The 17,161-nt window shown below is 32.1% G+C and overlaps 1 protein-coding gene across 6 annotated transcripts in view; it reads left to right on the top strand.

Moving 5' to 3' along the window:
- The window catches only part of Cad99C (cadherin 99C), a 243,147-nt gene that overhangs the window by 208,031 nt on the left and 17,955 nt on the right, over positions 1-17,161 (top strand). For all 6 annotated transcript variants that reach the window (XR_013029256.1, XM_076505837.1, XM_076505839.1 and 3 more), the window contains 4 exons: positions 1,451-1,542; positions 6,974-7,069; positions 13,812-13,886; positions 15,547-15,798. Coding sequence is in view for 5 of the 6 variants with exons in the window: in XM_076505837.1 (XP_076361952.1) it covers positions 1,451-1,542; positions 6,974-7,069; positions 13,812-13,886; positions 15,547-15,798 (515 nt within the window). In the remaining variant the exon portion in view is untranslated. The remainder of the gene's footprint in view (positions 1-1,450; positions 1,543-6,973; positions 7,070-13,811; positions 13,887-15,546; positions 15,799-17,161) is intronic.

Below are 17,161 nucleotides of genomic sequence, written 5' to 3'. Positions count from 1 at the left end.
TATGTAATAGGAAAAAAGGAGAAAAAAGACGAAATTGAAACTTTTTCCTATGATATTTACAGATATTTCTAGAGCTTGTGACTCATACTGTCATAAGAAGAAACATTGTATAATATAATTTTTGTAAAGTGCTGATGACCTATTGAGAAGATATTTAATCTTAATAAGAAAAGTCAGTTTGCCCTCAGAGCAGTCAACACTTTGACTCCATATATTCATGGAAAAGTTTGTAAGAAAAATACATAATCAAAATTCAGGTTGTTTTTTCTGTCTACAAAAGACTTGTAATGTTTACCCAAACCTTGCACAATTTTATGAAGATATACAAAACATATTAAAGTTATAGTATGGAAACTTTAAAGGTCAGTTTAAAATCATGAACTCAAGTCAAATTATCTTAGCACACAGTGAGGGAGTTAATGTTTTGTTATTTACTTAATAAAAATCATTGTCAGACCTGTTTACTGTATATTTATACATAAAAAAGATAGAAACAAATATATAAAATGCATATATTTACAGTTTTAAAGCTTCTGCATGTTTATTTCAGTATGGTTACTTGACTTAGACTATGGTGTACTTTTTTCCCTTTGAAGACATTTTTCAAACCACTTCATTAGCTTGACAAGCTTGTTCTGGATAGGATCTAACTTCTTTCTTGCATGTTGAAATTCTTAATCTCTCCTGGCAATTTTTTTTTCTCTTTTCCTAGCTGTAATCATCTACTCTCGATAAGAAAGTCTGATGTCCCCATTGCATCACTGACTTTGAATGAAACGCCCTAAGAAATTCAGTCCTGACATCTATGTTTCTAGTAATTGTCATAGCTGTAGCCACACTTGAAGTCTTAAGGAACAAAGTCTCTTTCGCCTGTAGTGAATACAACTTTCTTTATTTTGTGAAAGGATCTAACTAAACAACTATGAAGGTTTTTTTTAGTTATCCCATTCAGCAGCTCAATATACATTTGTTTTTAAATTTTTCTTGATTAGAATCTCATCAAAGATGAGCCAAAGTTATTTCGTTTTGACAGTTTTTCACACCCTCCCTCCAATGACAGGCTATAAATTGCAAAAATATTGATGGATTGTTTATAGTTATAAAGCCAACTTTTCCAGCTTAGATTTGAGTAATAACAGAAGTTGGTCTTTTTGATGTCTCCTTTCAAATATAGAAGTCTTTTTTATTATTATTTTGCAACAAACTTTATTTTTAAAGATAAAAATTTTATTTTGTGCAGACTTAACCAACATTTGTCATTGGTAATCACAGCAATGTAGAAGAAGGTATTAATCTGATCATCAGTTATGTGTTTCATATGAATGAATTTGAATATGTAACTTATTGTAATGTAATGATACTTCTGAGTAGTTGTGTTTTTATTTGATAATGTTAAAAATCATATGGGTGAATAAGAATTATTATTTAACTTTTTTTTTTTTTTTTTCAGATAAACTTGATCAGTGATTCCAACAGACTTGTTCTTGCAGTGAAAGACAGTTATCCAGACAAGCTATTGGAAATGCAGGATCAGTTGTTAAGGTTTATATTGATTAGATTATTTTCATTTATATATGAAAATTTAATGTACAACTAAATATAAAGTTATAAAACCATTATGCATAATTTAAACAATAATCATTTTTGAAATAACTCTTTCTTACATGCCCATTATTTATAATAATAAGTGTGTGTGATCACAATAACTCCAAAAAGAAATAATCTAAAAACCTGAAATTTTGCACACATAATAAGTGTACCCTGAGAGTGTGCTCCTGGGTTTGTTACTTTGTGAGACAAGATAGCATAAAAACGCATAAAAAATATGTGACTACCATAGCACCAAAAGAAAAGAACCTAGAAACTTGAAATTTTGCCTCCACATTTAAGTAGATGTTGAGGGTTTGCACCTGGATATTATTACTTACTGCACATAGACATCAAGTTAATGAAGCAAGCTTGCAGAAGAACACTTAGAAAAGAGGCAATTTCTTATATTACAAACAGAAATCACAGACAGACAAAGACCCACGTGCCTCCGTGGAAGTTGAACCAGGCAAAATAGACATTATGCACTGCTTTCTTGGAACCTGATCCTGCATTTATCTCTCTGCCATCAATAGACAACTAACTGTCTGGTAATTGTGACTAGTTGTATCATCCAGGAAGCTGTTGTTCAATCTATTTTTAAGACCTTGACACATTTTCCACAGCATTTTCATCCATGGTGGAATCCTGTCTGCCAATAGGCATGGAAGTCTCAGACAAAGGCCTGGGATATCTTCCAATGGTATCCCTTTCTTTTTAACTGCATCATATATCAGTGGTACTGTGTTTCCTGCTTGATAGAGCAGGGTTCAAAGTCAAAAGCAGTCTTGGATTAACCTTACAACTAGCATCTGATTTACCAACAGCTTAAAAATCATCTGGGACAAGATTTGGAAGATCACTGGGAGATATGCTTCACATTCACTGTCTATGTTGTTCTCCAATGGCCAAGAAGTTACTCATGCACAGAAAATTGCCAGTATTTTCCATGACAATTTTTTGTGTGCATCCAGCACTTCTGTTTCTTCCCCTATCTTCTTGGTCATCAACTTTTGGGCAGAGTGATCATCTCTTTCCTTTTGGTCCCTTAGATTCCTGTACATGGTGAGGGACCTCCCAGAGAAGGTTCTGTTCTTTCATCTGATCATCCATTTGTGTTTGCCATGTGTGGCAACCCATGAAGGAAAGAAGAGGATCCTGGTGGTTGAGAGGTTCAACCTTAACACACCACTTTGGCCTTGAATTCCTGTAGATTGGCAGCATTGGAGTAGCCCCCCAGGGTCAGTTGGCTAGTCTACTTGGGCTAGGGTCAATCAAGTACAAGTGTTGGACATCACAACAGGTGTTGTGGACATTGCATCTGATGTTGATGTTTGGGTGCATCCCCATTCTAGTGCATCCCCTCATAAAGCTTCATGGTGCATGGGCACTGAAATATTCTTTCTTTATTATAGCTCCCACAACTTAAAATAAAAATTAAATAATAAAAAATAGACCATAGGCAAACGACCATGTCTTGAAGAGTGAACAGCAATCTTCAACCTGTCCAACACCTGTACCTAATTTTCTGATATTACATTCTCTATCAGACAAACCTTTAGGACAAATGTCTCCATTTTTTATTCAGAAAGGACTACACAGGCTTGCTCGCTTTCCTAAGTCAGACAAAACTATGTTTTAGGGACATCTTGATGAAAACATCTGCACCAAAACACACTGAGAAAAATATATATATAAAAGCGGCTTGTTTGGGTTGAGAAATTTTTTTAAGTAGAGGAGTGAACAACGTTTCAACCTTCTTCGGTCATTGTGAATATTTTTCTCTACAAGTGGGCTTTCTCAATACCACTGATTAGAACACACTGAACTCCTCTTGTATTCAAAGGCCATTGGAGATATACCCATTGAAGGTTACTCCTCTGCTACTTTGAATTTGTCACGAAGAGTTATTGTTGAGATGGGTTTGAAGAACTTACGTGGGTCAGAGATCCTTACTGGTCTCTCTAATTGCAGAGATGGAATTGTGATGCCAACCAATGTCCTTATTTTGACGTTTACATCACCATGTCCTCCTGCCACCATGAAGGCAGGTTACCTAAATTGCAAGGTATAACCATATTTTCCCAACCCTCTCAGATGTTTCCAATGTGAACAGTTTGGTCACTTAAAGACATCATGTCATGGTTCCTTGATGTGTGCTTATTGTGGTGGCAAGGACCATGATGCTTACAAGTACAAAATGGACCCTCGTTATGGTAATTGTAGTGGCTTTCATCCTTCTTACCTTTATTCTTGCCCTTGGAAGGTGGAAGGAAAAAAGGCTTACAATATTTCTTACCCCAAGGCTTGAAAGTTACTGTTCACCACTTCATTTCAGATGTATGCTGCTACACTCCATTCCACTGCTACAGTTGGAATGCAGACAGTTCTCTCCTTGTCTCCAACATAGCCGTGTTCAAACCATGTAAAGAATCTTTTGCCTTCCAGTGGCTCCCTAAATCATTCATTTCCTTTCTCTCTGGCTTCTGGCATTTCCTCTTTTCCATCTTCTTCTTAGGCTCAAAGATGCAAAACAGATATTCATTTACACCCTCAGTTACTGGAATCTTCATCTACTAACAGAGACCTGCCCATCTGATCCATAGAATTCAATATACTTTTTTTCCTAAAGAGAATAAAAAGAAATTACGTGGTAAAAAACAGAAGGGATTTCTGCTCAATTCTTCTCCACATAAATAAAAATAGCCACATTGATACAGTGGAACTGTCAAAGTTCCTGTTCTAATTTAGATGGCATCAAGGCACTGATTGATTCTCATCATCCTGTGTGTCTTTCCTTACAGGATATCTTTTTAAATTCTTTTGATATAGTCACCTTTTGACAGTTTTCTCTGTACAGCAATGATATATTGTGTGATGGATAAGTGCATGGAGGTGTGGCACTGCTTATTTGCCAGCACATGCCAGATCCATCTTTGCCACTCAATAAACCCTTGGAGGCTATAACCATCAGTGACTCCTTGGATCATACCAACACTGTTTGTTCTCTATGCCTGTCTCCTCAAGAGATCTATGATTAATCAGACTTTGATGCTTCTAATGAACAGTTGTTGTTTCCCTTTTTAATCTTGGGGGTCTTTAATGGACATTATCTTCTCTGGGTTTAAATATTGATGGGAGGGCTTGCTCTGTAGAGCATATGCTCTTGGATCACAACCATCCTCTCTTCAGTTCTGGTGCTTATATTCATTTTCATGCACCTAGTTCATTTTTTACAGCTATTGATCTCTTTGTCTGATCCCCTTCACTTTTCTCTCACTTTCTTGAAAGGTTGGCAGTGACCAACAGGGCAATCCTCATTTTCCTGTCATTTTGAGAGGGACTGGTCATTGTTCACCCTGATCCAGAGCTCCATCTTGGTGATGTTCTTCTTGTGATCCTTGTGGCTTATGTTTGACTATAAGTTTACTTTCATTCCTCACATCAAGCAGCTACATATCAAGTGTATGATGCCACTGAACATCTTCCATGTCCTCTTTTCCACCTCTTGGAGAACAGATTGATGTTCTGTGCTAAAGATACATCATGCCCTTATTTTATCCAAACTGGACTATGGGTCTCTGGTCTATGATTCTTTCAGGACCTTGGCTTTGAAGATGTTGGACCCTGTTCAGAATGTAGTGTGTTAATTCTGCACAAGGGCATTCCATATGTTTCCAGTCCACAGTTTGTACACCAAGTCTCTCAGGCACAGTGACTGAATTGAGTTTGTTCTTGGATGACATCGCTGTATCAACTGGTCAGCTATCCCTGTGTGGCTTATTGTCATCCCCACCTGTGACTTTTCTTTCAGTTATCTGAGGAAGACAGATACTTCAATTGGAAGTACCATGTTCTATTTGCTGAACATCCTTCAAACTTTTCTTCTGTTCCCATTTATATGGATTGTTGAAAATCAGGTGACTCACTGGGTTCTGCCATTGTTTGTTGTTGTTTGAATAGTGGCACACAGGATCCCCTCTACATTCTCTGTGTTCACTGCTAATTTGTATATCATTTCTCTTGCCCTGGATCACATAGAAGCTATGCAGTACACCAACGTACTAATTATACTGACTCGCATAGCTATCTACTGGCCCTATAATTGTTTCACATGAGTTCTCGCCATGTTCCCATTGATATACAAAATCAACTGGCCCACTTATTGTTATCTTCCATTTCTTTCCAGTTTTTCTGCATACCAGGCCTCATTGGTGTTTGTAGGAACAAGCTCACTGATACCACATCTAAGTATGTCTGTTCTTTATGACTCTGAACGGTGGCATCATTTTGGATGTTTTTACCATGAGTTTATCCCTGATGTGGGTCAGTGTCATTGGTGATGATGATTGCCTAGTTGCTTTGTACCAGTATATGCCAAACAGTAAACCTACTGTAGACCAGACAAGAAATACTCAATGCTATCTGGTTTTAAGCTGGAGTTGATCTACCATGTAAGCTTTTCCCCATCCTATCAGATGTCAGGTTTGCATGGTGGTCTGGTTTTTGAATGTGTGCAGGAATAGCACACATAAGCACATTCTTGGTGGATGGAATGGACATAACTTTCCCTTCTGCTTTTGGGATTGAGGTGAAGATGATAGGGACCTTCCTCCTGCTGTTGACTGTTATTGGATTGGAGTTGACACATCCTTTTACAGTCTGATGCACCACACTAAACCGTTTGGTACGTCTATAATCCATAATCAGGTTTTAGCCTCTGCTTCTTTTAACAGCACTTTTATCGCATTAGAAAGATATGGCAGTATATTTACAACAATATATTCTTTCACCAGTTCCTATTTGTATTCCAAATAAAACTTGTTATTATCTTCTTTATTTTTTCATTTTGCTACAAACTGCTCATTTTCCAGTATTTGCCTTATTGTGTTTAAATGAAGTAAAATTACCCTTTTTTCCTTGTCAATTATTTGTGTTTCAAACTCATTCTGTAATGCTTTTAGGTTTAAATTTTTGCACAAAATTTCAAAAGTTGGTTCAAATAAAGAAAGTGGTTCCAGTTATCACCAAAGGTGTTTTTCTAAGTGGATTTTCTTCATTCTCTACCTTCTGTACCACTTTTTCCTCACTCATTGTTTCATTTCCTTTCAGTGTTTAGTATTTTAGTTGAAGTAATATATAAGTTGTACCTTTTTTGAAATTGTTTTATTTATATTTAAAGTAAGTTCAGTAAGGATTCCTTGTGTATATCATTACCTCTGCTTTTTTTTTAATAACATCATTAAATCAAATAATGCATTTTTACTAATGTAAATATTGTTTAATTTTTTTAAACTGGCTGAAGAATAACCATGCCTGATATGCTTTTGTAATAGATGAATTAGTCTAAGATGTATTTACATTAAATGACTTACAAATCTTCTAGGCTCCTTCAAGAACATACAAGTCTGCTAGCTGGTCTAGAGAAGGTTGTGTCACTTAAAAATTTGATCAACAACACCATAGAACCTGACACTTCTGGGTATGTATGTGAACATGTAAATATTAGCACTTTTTGAATGGATATTTATCTCTATCCAGTAACGTATTTTTTTCTAATGTATAAGGCTTTCACACTTACAGTTTTTATGGTCAGTCCATTCTTATTCATGTGTCTCCCTTCTCATCTTCATGAAAAGTGAAGTAAATATTTGTAAGTGTCTAGACATACCTTTTAAAAACTATTGTGTGGTCATTAAAACATTATTCTGAAAATACACTTTATATAAGCCTATACTGACTCAAAAATAGATCAAGCATACATTTGTCTGAACCCAACAACTAGCAGTTCAATGATCTGGTATATGAAAGGACAGGTATAATGATTTGTATTATTGGAATGAAGACAAGACATGGTGTTGAAATCAAAGTTTCAACAATACTGTATTTTCTGAAAAATAAATAGACAAATATTTGTTGGTTAAAGAGTAGCCCAAGAGTTGGTAGACTTACACTGCTAAATTAGAGACAGTTAGTGCAGATAGCCCTCATGTAACTTTGTGTAAAATTTCAAAACGAACAAACTGTAAGTAGTTTAGCTAAGTAATTGACTTTAGTATTTATTACATTTTGGGAACAAAAGATTATAAAACTCTTAAAAACATGGCATAACTTGTTCTGTAGCGATGAAAATAATTTTTCACCATAACTTAAGTATATCTATTAACTAAAGAGACAAAACTTAAATCCTCATAAATAATTATCTGTTTTTATTGATTAACAAAAGTGAAATACAGATGCAATAAGTAAAATTGTTTCAGGGTACTTGCATATTTTATATTCTGGTCAAGGGCAGGAAAAATGTCACATATATATTATGAGAGGGTGAGATATGTAGTATTTACATACTAAAACCTTTCCTTCTCTTACCTTAGGCTTTTCCTCAAAACAACGTGAAGTCTAATACCATTTTAAAATTAATAATGACAACCATTACATTCATTTTAATCTAACACAAGATAGTTAATACGTGAATAGGAACTAAAAATTAAAGTTTAAAGAGTTTAAAATATAGCAAAAAAGACTAAAATATTTCACTTTAAAATTGTAAAAATAACACAGACCCTGTACTGAACATACACCTGTAAATTAATGTTTTATTATTCATATAAACACTTCAAAATAAAAATACACTTTTTTAAATGCATTATACACACAGTCTTAATTTGTTCACTATATGTATATTTAATCATGATAGTGCAACTAGAAAATACAAAATTTGAAAGGTATAAAAGAGGTAGAGAACAGAAAGTTAAAAAAAAAACAATAATAAAACTGAAATTTAAAGTGGAGTTAAAAACAGGAAAATTCAATACAGAATGAAATTAAACTTGAATAAATAAACATCAAAATTATTGTAAAAACAAAACATTATACAGAAGTAAACCTTAAACCACCTATTAATAGAAAATAATAAGAATTGTGAATTTTCCAAAATAGTGATTATGTTGAAGATCTGTACTTAACTTTATCCAGTGATTTGATTGAGTGGCCTATTCAAAATTAAAGTTTATGGTTTCTAAGTTTGAGCTCATGTCAAACTGACTGGGATTATGTAGTAAACTGACATATGTAATAATGCCTTGCTGTGAAATAAAGCATCAGACTAGTGGCTATAATCTAAACCTGTTACTGTTTTGATGTACAGTCCTCACTGACTACAGAATTGTCTGAAATCTGCAAAAATATCTAAAATGATTACACTTTATATTACTTGCTTGTATAGGTTTGTACCTTTTAGATGGGAAGGGCAACAGAGAGACAAAAGAGGATATATATTAAAATGATGAAGGGAAATCAGTTCAAATTGGAAACAACTTGCATGGCTCAGAAATTTTTGGACTGGAAATTATTTTATACTGCAACATTTCATCCATCAATATGAGATTCACAAGTTATGTAATAAGCAAAATGCATTTACATATTAATTAACTGAAACAGATTGTTTCTGTTAATTATTAATAAGCATCTGCAACATTGAATAAAACTGTCTATTTAAATGGAAAAGTAAATTCTGTGAATAAACAGAGATAGAATAAATGTTTAACAGTTTTATACTGGAACAGAAATGTGAATTAAAATCCTAAAGTGTCACAATAATATCTTGCTAATGTAAGAAGAATAAGAACATCCCTCTTCTGAACATTGTTAGATTATAATTTTGTTTGCATTATTTCCTACGAGAACAATTCATTCTATTTTATGATATCATAATAACTTTATATACACATAAATACATATATACATGTTATTAAACTAAAAACAGTGCCTTGGCTGCATATAGTTGTATGTATTTCACAACATCCTGTATTTAACCCACCACTCAAACTGATAATACAAGGTGTCCACAAAATGCTGTTCTGGTTTTAAAAGTTTATTTGTACAAAACCAAAAAAGAGTTAATATTATGCAGTTATTAGGATATTGTTGATTAACTCATGAAATATTTTCATAATTTACATATTGTAATTGAAGTGTCCAGTTGCTAATGATTTTTTTCAAGCTTGAATGAAGATTATATACCAGTCTTTTTTTTGTAAAATTTTTCCCTTTACTTTTAAGTTTAAAATCAAATATTTTGCTTTTAAATATAGTGTTGAAGGCAAACACAGATGATACAATTAGAAACTGTTACTTCTTCTGATATGACATTTTGGAAATCATATTTTAAGAGGATGTCCTTATGTTACATGTTAAGAAGTTTGTATGTTACATCTAGTTGAGCTTGAAGAGTATGTGTACAATTAGTCTTTCACCACTGGTTTCTTATTTGCTAAAATTTCTTAAGCAGGTCAGCAACAAATCAAAATATTAATTGTTTTAGTGGAAGCTTATACACATCATGCTAGTATTGATTAAACATATTAACCAAATTAAGCATACATATAACACAAATACATAGTATATAGGTATTTGGTTCTGAACTTGAAAGATGTAAATTTGAAGAACTCCTTAAAAATTCTTGTTAAATAATCTGTAAAGAATTAAGTTCAGTCTTTAAAAATAATGAAGTGAGTAGAGCATTTTGAGAAGTATACCTGCTTTAAGTACATTTTGAAAGTAATCTTAACTGCAAACAATGTTAAACTTACATACAAAAATTAAAAATGCATGAATAAAACTGTCAGTATTGTATGATAGTAACTGAAGTAAGCGACAAAGAAAGATAACTAAACCTCATATATTAATGCAATGTTTTATTCAGATGTCAGAATGATTAGGTGTTAAGTGTAAAACTACATTTGTTAAAATGAACATTTGTATATGACTGGATCATAGTTGTGAAATTTTTTTATTTAAATGCAGTAAAGGTTGAAGAAAATAATTTACCAATACAGTACCATACAACCTCTCACATAATAGCTATTGTAATTTGTGCTGCCTTTTATGTGCTCCAGTTGCTGTTCAGTTATATCTAGAGGATAATGTTGCATGGGGCTAATGCTGTTCCTTTGGCACTCCACTTCAGGGAGGTTCACTATCCAACACAGATGTTGTGCTGAATAGAACAAGTCCAATTGGTTTTAGAATTGAAATGATCCACCATATTGGCACATTCTTTCCAAGTGTTGTTTTGATATCAAGTTCTTGGGTGACTGGTGTTGGTTGTAAACTTGTGTGTGGGTGTGCCCTGTTTAGTCAACCAGTGTGAAATTTTTCTCCTTCCATTCTATTCAGCTTGAGGTGAAAATGTTGTGGACTCTTGTTCTACCATGGGTCAGATTGTGTATGTAACATGCCATCAGATTTTGAACTGAAGTCATCTGCCAAGTTCAGCCTGACACACTTTAACCACTTTATACCAAAGGGCACATTCCTTTTAGTTTTTCCCCACCATCAAGTTTGTGGTTGGGGACCCTACATTTATTTTTATCTTTGACTATTATTCTGTTTATTTGAATATAATGTGAATTCAAGAACACCTTTTTTTTTTTTTTCTCTCATTCATTTGATGAGTTCTACCTAATTTCTGTCAGTTCATGAGACACCTACTACCACACTTGGCAAATAGTATACCTGGTACAAAATTGATGAAATCCCCCACATGTGTTCCTCTTCTGGTGGGATTTCACACTTTTGAAGAATTCTTATCTGTATCCTTCATAATGGTCCCTCCACCTTTTCAGTGTGGGATTCTGGCTATTATATGAGACTAATAAGAGAACTAATTGTCTATGGGGATGAACACATGTGATTGGGTTTTGGATCATTCCCCAGTCAGATTCGTTTGGAAGGGCATACAACTCAGATATTATTAGGATTTAGATTCAAAAAATGAAACTGAGCTAGCTGTGGCTACAATATTGGAAATTATTGTTTTCTTACACTGAAAATATATTTTCAGTTTTTATTAGGTATTTACCTCTACTTACATTTTCTGCCTAATCTCAAAGTAATCATTAGGTAGAATTGAATAGAGAGGTATATTTGCATCAGGAGGGTGTGTTTCACTCCTGTTGGTGTAGGGTTGTCGCAGAATGATTTATATGCAAGGATGCAGTGAACCACATTAATTATGGGGTAGGTGGGAGTTTCAGTGTTTTTGGTATGCAAGAAAATTTTGCATGTGGGGACAGCACTGAATTAGAATAGCTATTTTGGGATTGGAAGTAAGTACCTATGAAAAATGTACTTTTAGTGTAGGAAAATAACATCATCTCCAGTGGTGAATTAATTACTGCTACTTTATTTTATGTGAACTTCAACTTTTGAAATTCTCACATGCAGTATTTACACCTGGGATTACTCGCAATATAAACCAGTGATTTATCAACTGTTCTAAAAGGTTATTACTATGAACTGCTAGTGTGACTTTCTTTTTAATAATTCAATTCACTATCTCAAATAAATCCTTACAACTTGAGGCAGTTTTTCTTGTGCTAATTTCCTTGGCCTACAATTGAAACCCAAATTCCTGAAGGTAAAAGGTTAATTCCCTTACAATGGCTACTAAAATACTTCTTTTATCAACTGAAACTAACACCTTCTCCTTTTATAACAAGGATTATTTTCATGATCCAGATATTAGGCTTGAGAACAGTCCTTGTTATGAAAGGAGGTATTAGTTTCAGTTGGTAAAAGAAGTATATGATTCTTTTTTTTGTTCTCCTCAAAAGTGATTTGACAATGAGACTGCTCTACACATATTAAAGTTCTACCAACTAAGCTAAAGGGTCTATCCATAATACTTACTAATAAGACATTTTCCTTTACACAGAAATGCATCTTAATATTGAACTGAATAATATCTGAAAAGGTTTCTGTTTTTAATTTAACTTTGATACAACAACCACCATATTGAAGTAATGCACAGCTTAACAAAGCAAAAACAAAGAGAGTGTTGTACTTCATTATAATTTTTTCATTGCGACACATTTACTAACTAATAGATTCATGCTTAGATTACAAGAAAAATGCAAATACACATCAAAATTCATTGGGGCGTATTGCCTTCCTACTAATAAGTATATAATAAATATATAGAATATCATTAAATTAGCAATATATTAAACAAGGTTTTACCATGAACTTTGATGTGTATGTGTATTATACTGAGAAGTGTTGAAACTATAATTTTATATATCATCTACTACCAATTTATTTTTTATTTTCGTTATTGATGATATTATTTAAGATAATTTTGTCTTGTGCTAGAAGGGTGCATTTTAATGTAGTATGAATATCATTATATACGTATATTAAACCTATATGTACATTTTGTAAACTCAAGTGCATGAACCTCTCATATCATATATTAAACATCAAAGACCAAATGTTTTCTTATGAAAGTAAATATGAATTGACAATACCTAAACTACAATATTTCACTTGCTTATGTTTTTGACTTCTACCATGTGTCAGTGTTTTTTATTTTATTTTGTAGGCTATGCTAAGATTAACTAAAGTCTTAGAATTTTTTCTAAGGTATTTACAACTACTCCAACCATTAAACAATATACATAAAATGCACACAGCTGGTTTTGTTCTTAGGACTTTAGATTGTGAGATACACTGCAATGTTCTAACTTTTCAACCAATGAATGAGATATGACAAGCAAATTGTGTGGTGGTAATAATTCCAAAAAACATATTTTGAACTATTAAATATTACAGTTTCATAAATATGTAAATACAGACAATGTTTATGTTATGGACAACATTAAATTGTAGCCATTTATGGTGGAAAATAATGATCCTTATAATTAAAAAAATATTTGTATGCATGTATATTTGTGTGTAGGAACAAATAAAAGTCATGTGAATTATGCATTTAGTTTCAAGGTTTTATTCTTGATCACTAAATTTTCAGCTATTGTTTGATCAACAGAATTGTTTGCATTCATGAAACTGTAGTACATAATTGATTAAAAGAAGATATTAGTTTTATTGCTACTACTCAATTTGTTATCATATATTGTGCATTGTTTAAAGCTGTTTGCTTGTAAAATTGTTCAACAATGCAGCGTATATTAACTACCTATTGTAGCCCTCTAAACATGAAACTAATTGTGTAATATTTTTATACCATTTGATGATTTAAGGATTTCAAATCCTTTAATAAGTTGTAGATCATAATAATTTTGAATTATATCCAAATATATAACTTTCTGAATGCTTTTGTTTTGTTTTTTACAAATACTGTTAATATTTTTTTTGTCTACCTCTCTGTAAAGATATTTGGAAAAACTGTATTAGTTCATTGGTAATAGAAGATTTATTTTCAGGAGTGACATGTGGTTTCATCTTGTAGAGCCTGGATCTTTTAAGTTGCTACAAGTACAGGATCCCCATATTCATTCGTAAGTATTGATATTTTTGTTTTATTGATTTTATTGATTTATTTGTAAAATAAATTGGTTAGCAGTGAGCTGTAATAGTCCCATTTCTTTCATTTTGGATTCCTTGAACTCATAGATGATATAATATTTTCAAGAAAAAGCATTTTTTTTCTATATTTTTGTATACAATATAAAACTATTACTTGCAAGTTAAATAGAGTCAAAAACGTTTTTTTCTAATTTTGAAAATATATACTGTGTTAACTTTTTATAAAATTTTGTATTTTTATGAATAAATTTTGCAAGCATATGTACTGCAGATAATAATTACAGAGCAAAATATGAAGTTGATGTGTAAACAAGGGAAATTAAGGTCAAGATGTATTTTAGAACATATACTATTTCAATAAGTTTTGCTGCATCAAGCCAGTTTCATCTAGAAGAATAGGATGCATAGTGTTTAACTAAATATTTTTATTCCTTTGGAAAGTGACAATAATTATAATTTTTTTCTCAGTGTATTTTGATTCAAAAAGGTCATGTATTAAAAGGTAAAGGTTTTGTACATTATTTAATATGAGTTATTTTACAAATATTGTACAGTATTTAACTCTTATAAGAACATGTTTGAATGCTTTATCCATTCTTTCTATTTTGCTGATTCAAATTTATATAGACATTGAGAAACAACTGTATCAAACATCCAGATATTGCATAAAACTAAGTATCAGTTATACAAGAAACTGATGAAGGACATATAAATACAACTGAATTTGAAACACACGTGATTATTTGTAAATTTAAGACTTTTTTTCTTTTAGTATAATGAATAATGTACATGGATTTAAAAGTGTTAATAATTGTACCATATACAAGAAAATGGCATATCTCCTTCAATTAATCTAACTTATCTGATAAAATATCCTATAGTTTAAAAAACAAATACTTAGTGGGTCACGGTGTGGTTTGTCATTAGTAGTTGGGTCTTGCAACCACAATGCAAAATACTTTGTTTTTATTTTAATGACACAATGTAATTTCATTTCAAAAATATTGCTCATAATAAATATCCAAAATCTATGGTTTGGCCTGATGTTGAGGAGTTACATAAACTGACATGATATATTTCTTATATTAGCATTTGCTGCCACAAGTTGGGAAGATGACTAATCCCTACTTCTCTCCCAGTTATTAATTTTGTAATTGAAATAGATACATCAGATGTCACCTAAGGTATTGATTATGCAGTTTGAAAACTATTAATTATTTTTAATGTTTAAGGTACTTCCATCATTTGAGACACAATTATTATGCTTTCAGATGTTTCCAAGTTTTCAAATAAACTCCATAATTAAAATGGATCTCTATTTCTTAAAATATACTTCAATCCTTTATTTATCTTATCCTCACTTTTAAAAATTCAAACATTAATTCCTATACAGTTTTCTATAAATAATATCTTTTTATAACTGCAGAATAAGTCTTGAAGAGTATTTCATGTTTCAGTTGTTTAGTTTAAAGAATATTTATGCTACTACAGTTACCACAGTGCAAAATGAATTATGAGTATTTTATGTTTTGTGTAAATAAAATTTACATGATGTGTATTATCTTTAAGATATTGAAAATTTGTAGTTATTATACAGATATCAAAAATATATTTCTTCAAATCATTTTTCAGAACCTTGATTGAGAAAAACTCCCAAAATATTTTTTTGGCTAAAGTCTCAAGATTGTTAAATGCTCAAGCTGAAACAGTGCGACTGCCATTTATTATTCAGTCTCCAGTTCTGTCAACAGCAGCAACTGCTAGACCTCTGACTGTAGCAGCAGCTGATGTCAGTGACTTGGGAGCAGCTTTGATTGCACTTGCTGCTATTATCATTGTGTTGGGTCTGGTGGGAATTATATACCATTGTTTCATGTGGTCAAGGTAAGAAAATTATCATTTTTAACAGTCCAAGTGTTTTTCTGTGTTTACACAGAAAGTTATTGGACATTATTTTATGATTATGTACCCTAGAATACATTAAGTCTTTCGTGATGATGAGAAAACCCACTTGTAGAGAAAATTATATATTTAAAAATGGCTAGTATGGGTAGAGAAGGCACTGATAGAGGAACATTATTCCATGCCCATACCAGCCATTTTTAAATATATAACTTTAAGTCTTTAACTTGAATACAGTGAAAACTTCTGTAGGAAAAATTTACAGTTTCATTAAAAGTATTTCTGTTTTGTAATACTCTCATTATAATTGTTTAGAATTCTACAGTGAAAAGTAAAATTCTGCTGGTTATTTCTGTATAATTGGCTGTTCTATGACACATTCAATATTAGTTGACCTAAAACTTATACACTAAAAATATGCATTGTGAGTTAGATGTATCTTGGAAAAATATTCAAGTAAATGTGAATTACTTTCATTTATTTCCCAAAGTTGAATATTTCATTTAGAAAGATGGTTTTATTTATAATATAATAAATTCTATAACAAATATATGTTTGTCACACTTGCTTACTTATTGCTTTTACAAGCCAGGAAATTTCTTTGGCTGTATTGATCAGTGTATTCAGGCCATTAGCTTCATATTGTCTGCTGTTGCCCCTGATGGGACTCTTGTTCATGTGGATGCTTAATTACATATTGTTATTTTTAGGATGGTTGAGAATCTTCCATTTTGTTTTCAGTATTGTCATTTTTTGCCTTTCACTCTATGAATGTATCTCATATTGAGAATTTCTTTTATGGAGTAGTTACTAAATATCAACTATTGTCATTCTTCTGGTTTTTTTTTTAGTCAGGATCAAAATTTTACCTTGCAGTTTTTCTTACCAGAAGATCTCATGGTTTTAGTTTATATTACCTCCCTTTATTTTTGGCTGACCTCCACAGCACTTCTTCCATGCATTTCTCTTTGCAAGATTTTCATGAAAAACTAGTCTTTTATTTAAGAGAAGAATGCCAGCAAGAGATAATTAGAATTTTAACCAATGGTGTAATGAAGTTGTTGAGGAGAAATGCTCCAGCATGTTTTCTGTCCCATGGTCAGTTATAATTGTAAATTCTTCTCCACCTAGGTATATTTTAAATTTTTATTTAGCCAAGACTATGGCCAGATGTTATAACTTTGTAGTAGTTTAGTTTTTTGTTGCTGAATTCAGTATGCTATGACACCCTTCTAGCATAGAATGGTTGCTAATCCAACATTTGAAGTATCAGCATGAGAATAGAGTTCATATTTTCTTCAAAGTTGCAAAACAAGGGAATTCACATAAAGCCTGCTTTAATTTC

Source organism: Tachypleus tridentatus, chromosome 6, assembly GCF_004210375.1.
Source record: "Tachypleus tridentatus isolate NWPU-2018 chromosome 6, ASM421037v1, whole genome shotgun sequence".
NCBI lineage: Eukaryota > Metazoa > Arthropoda > Merostomata > Xiphosura > Limulidae > Tachypleus > Tachypleus tridentatus.
The sequence above is the reverse complement of the archived record's forward strand: the minus strand, read 5'-3'. Positions and strand labels throughout refer to the sequence as shown.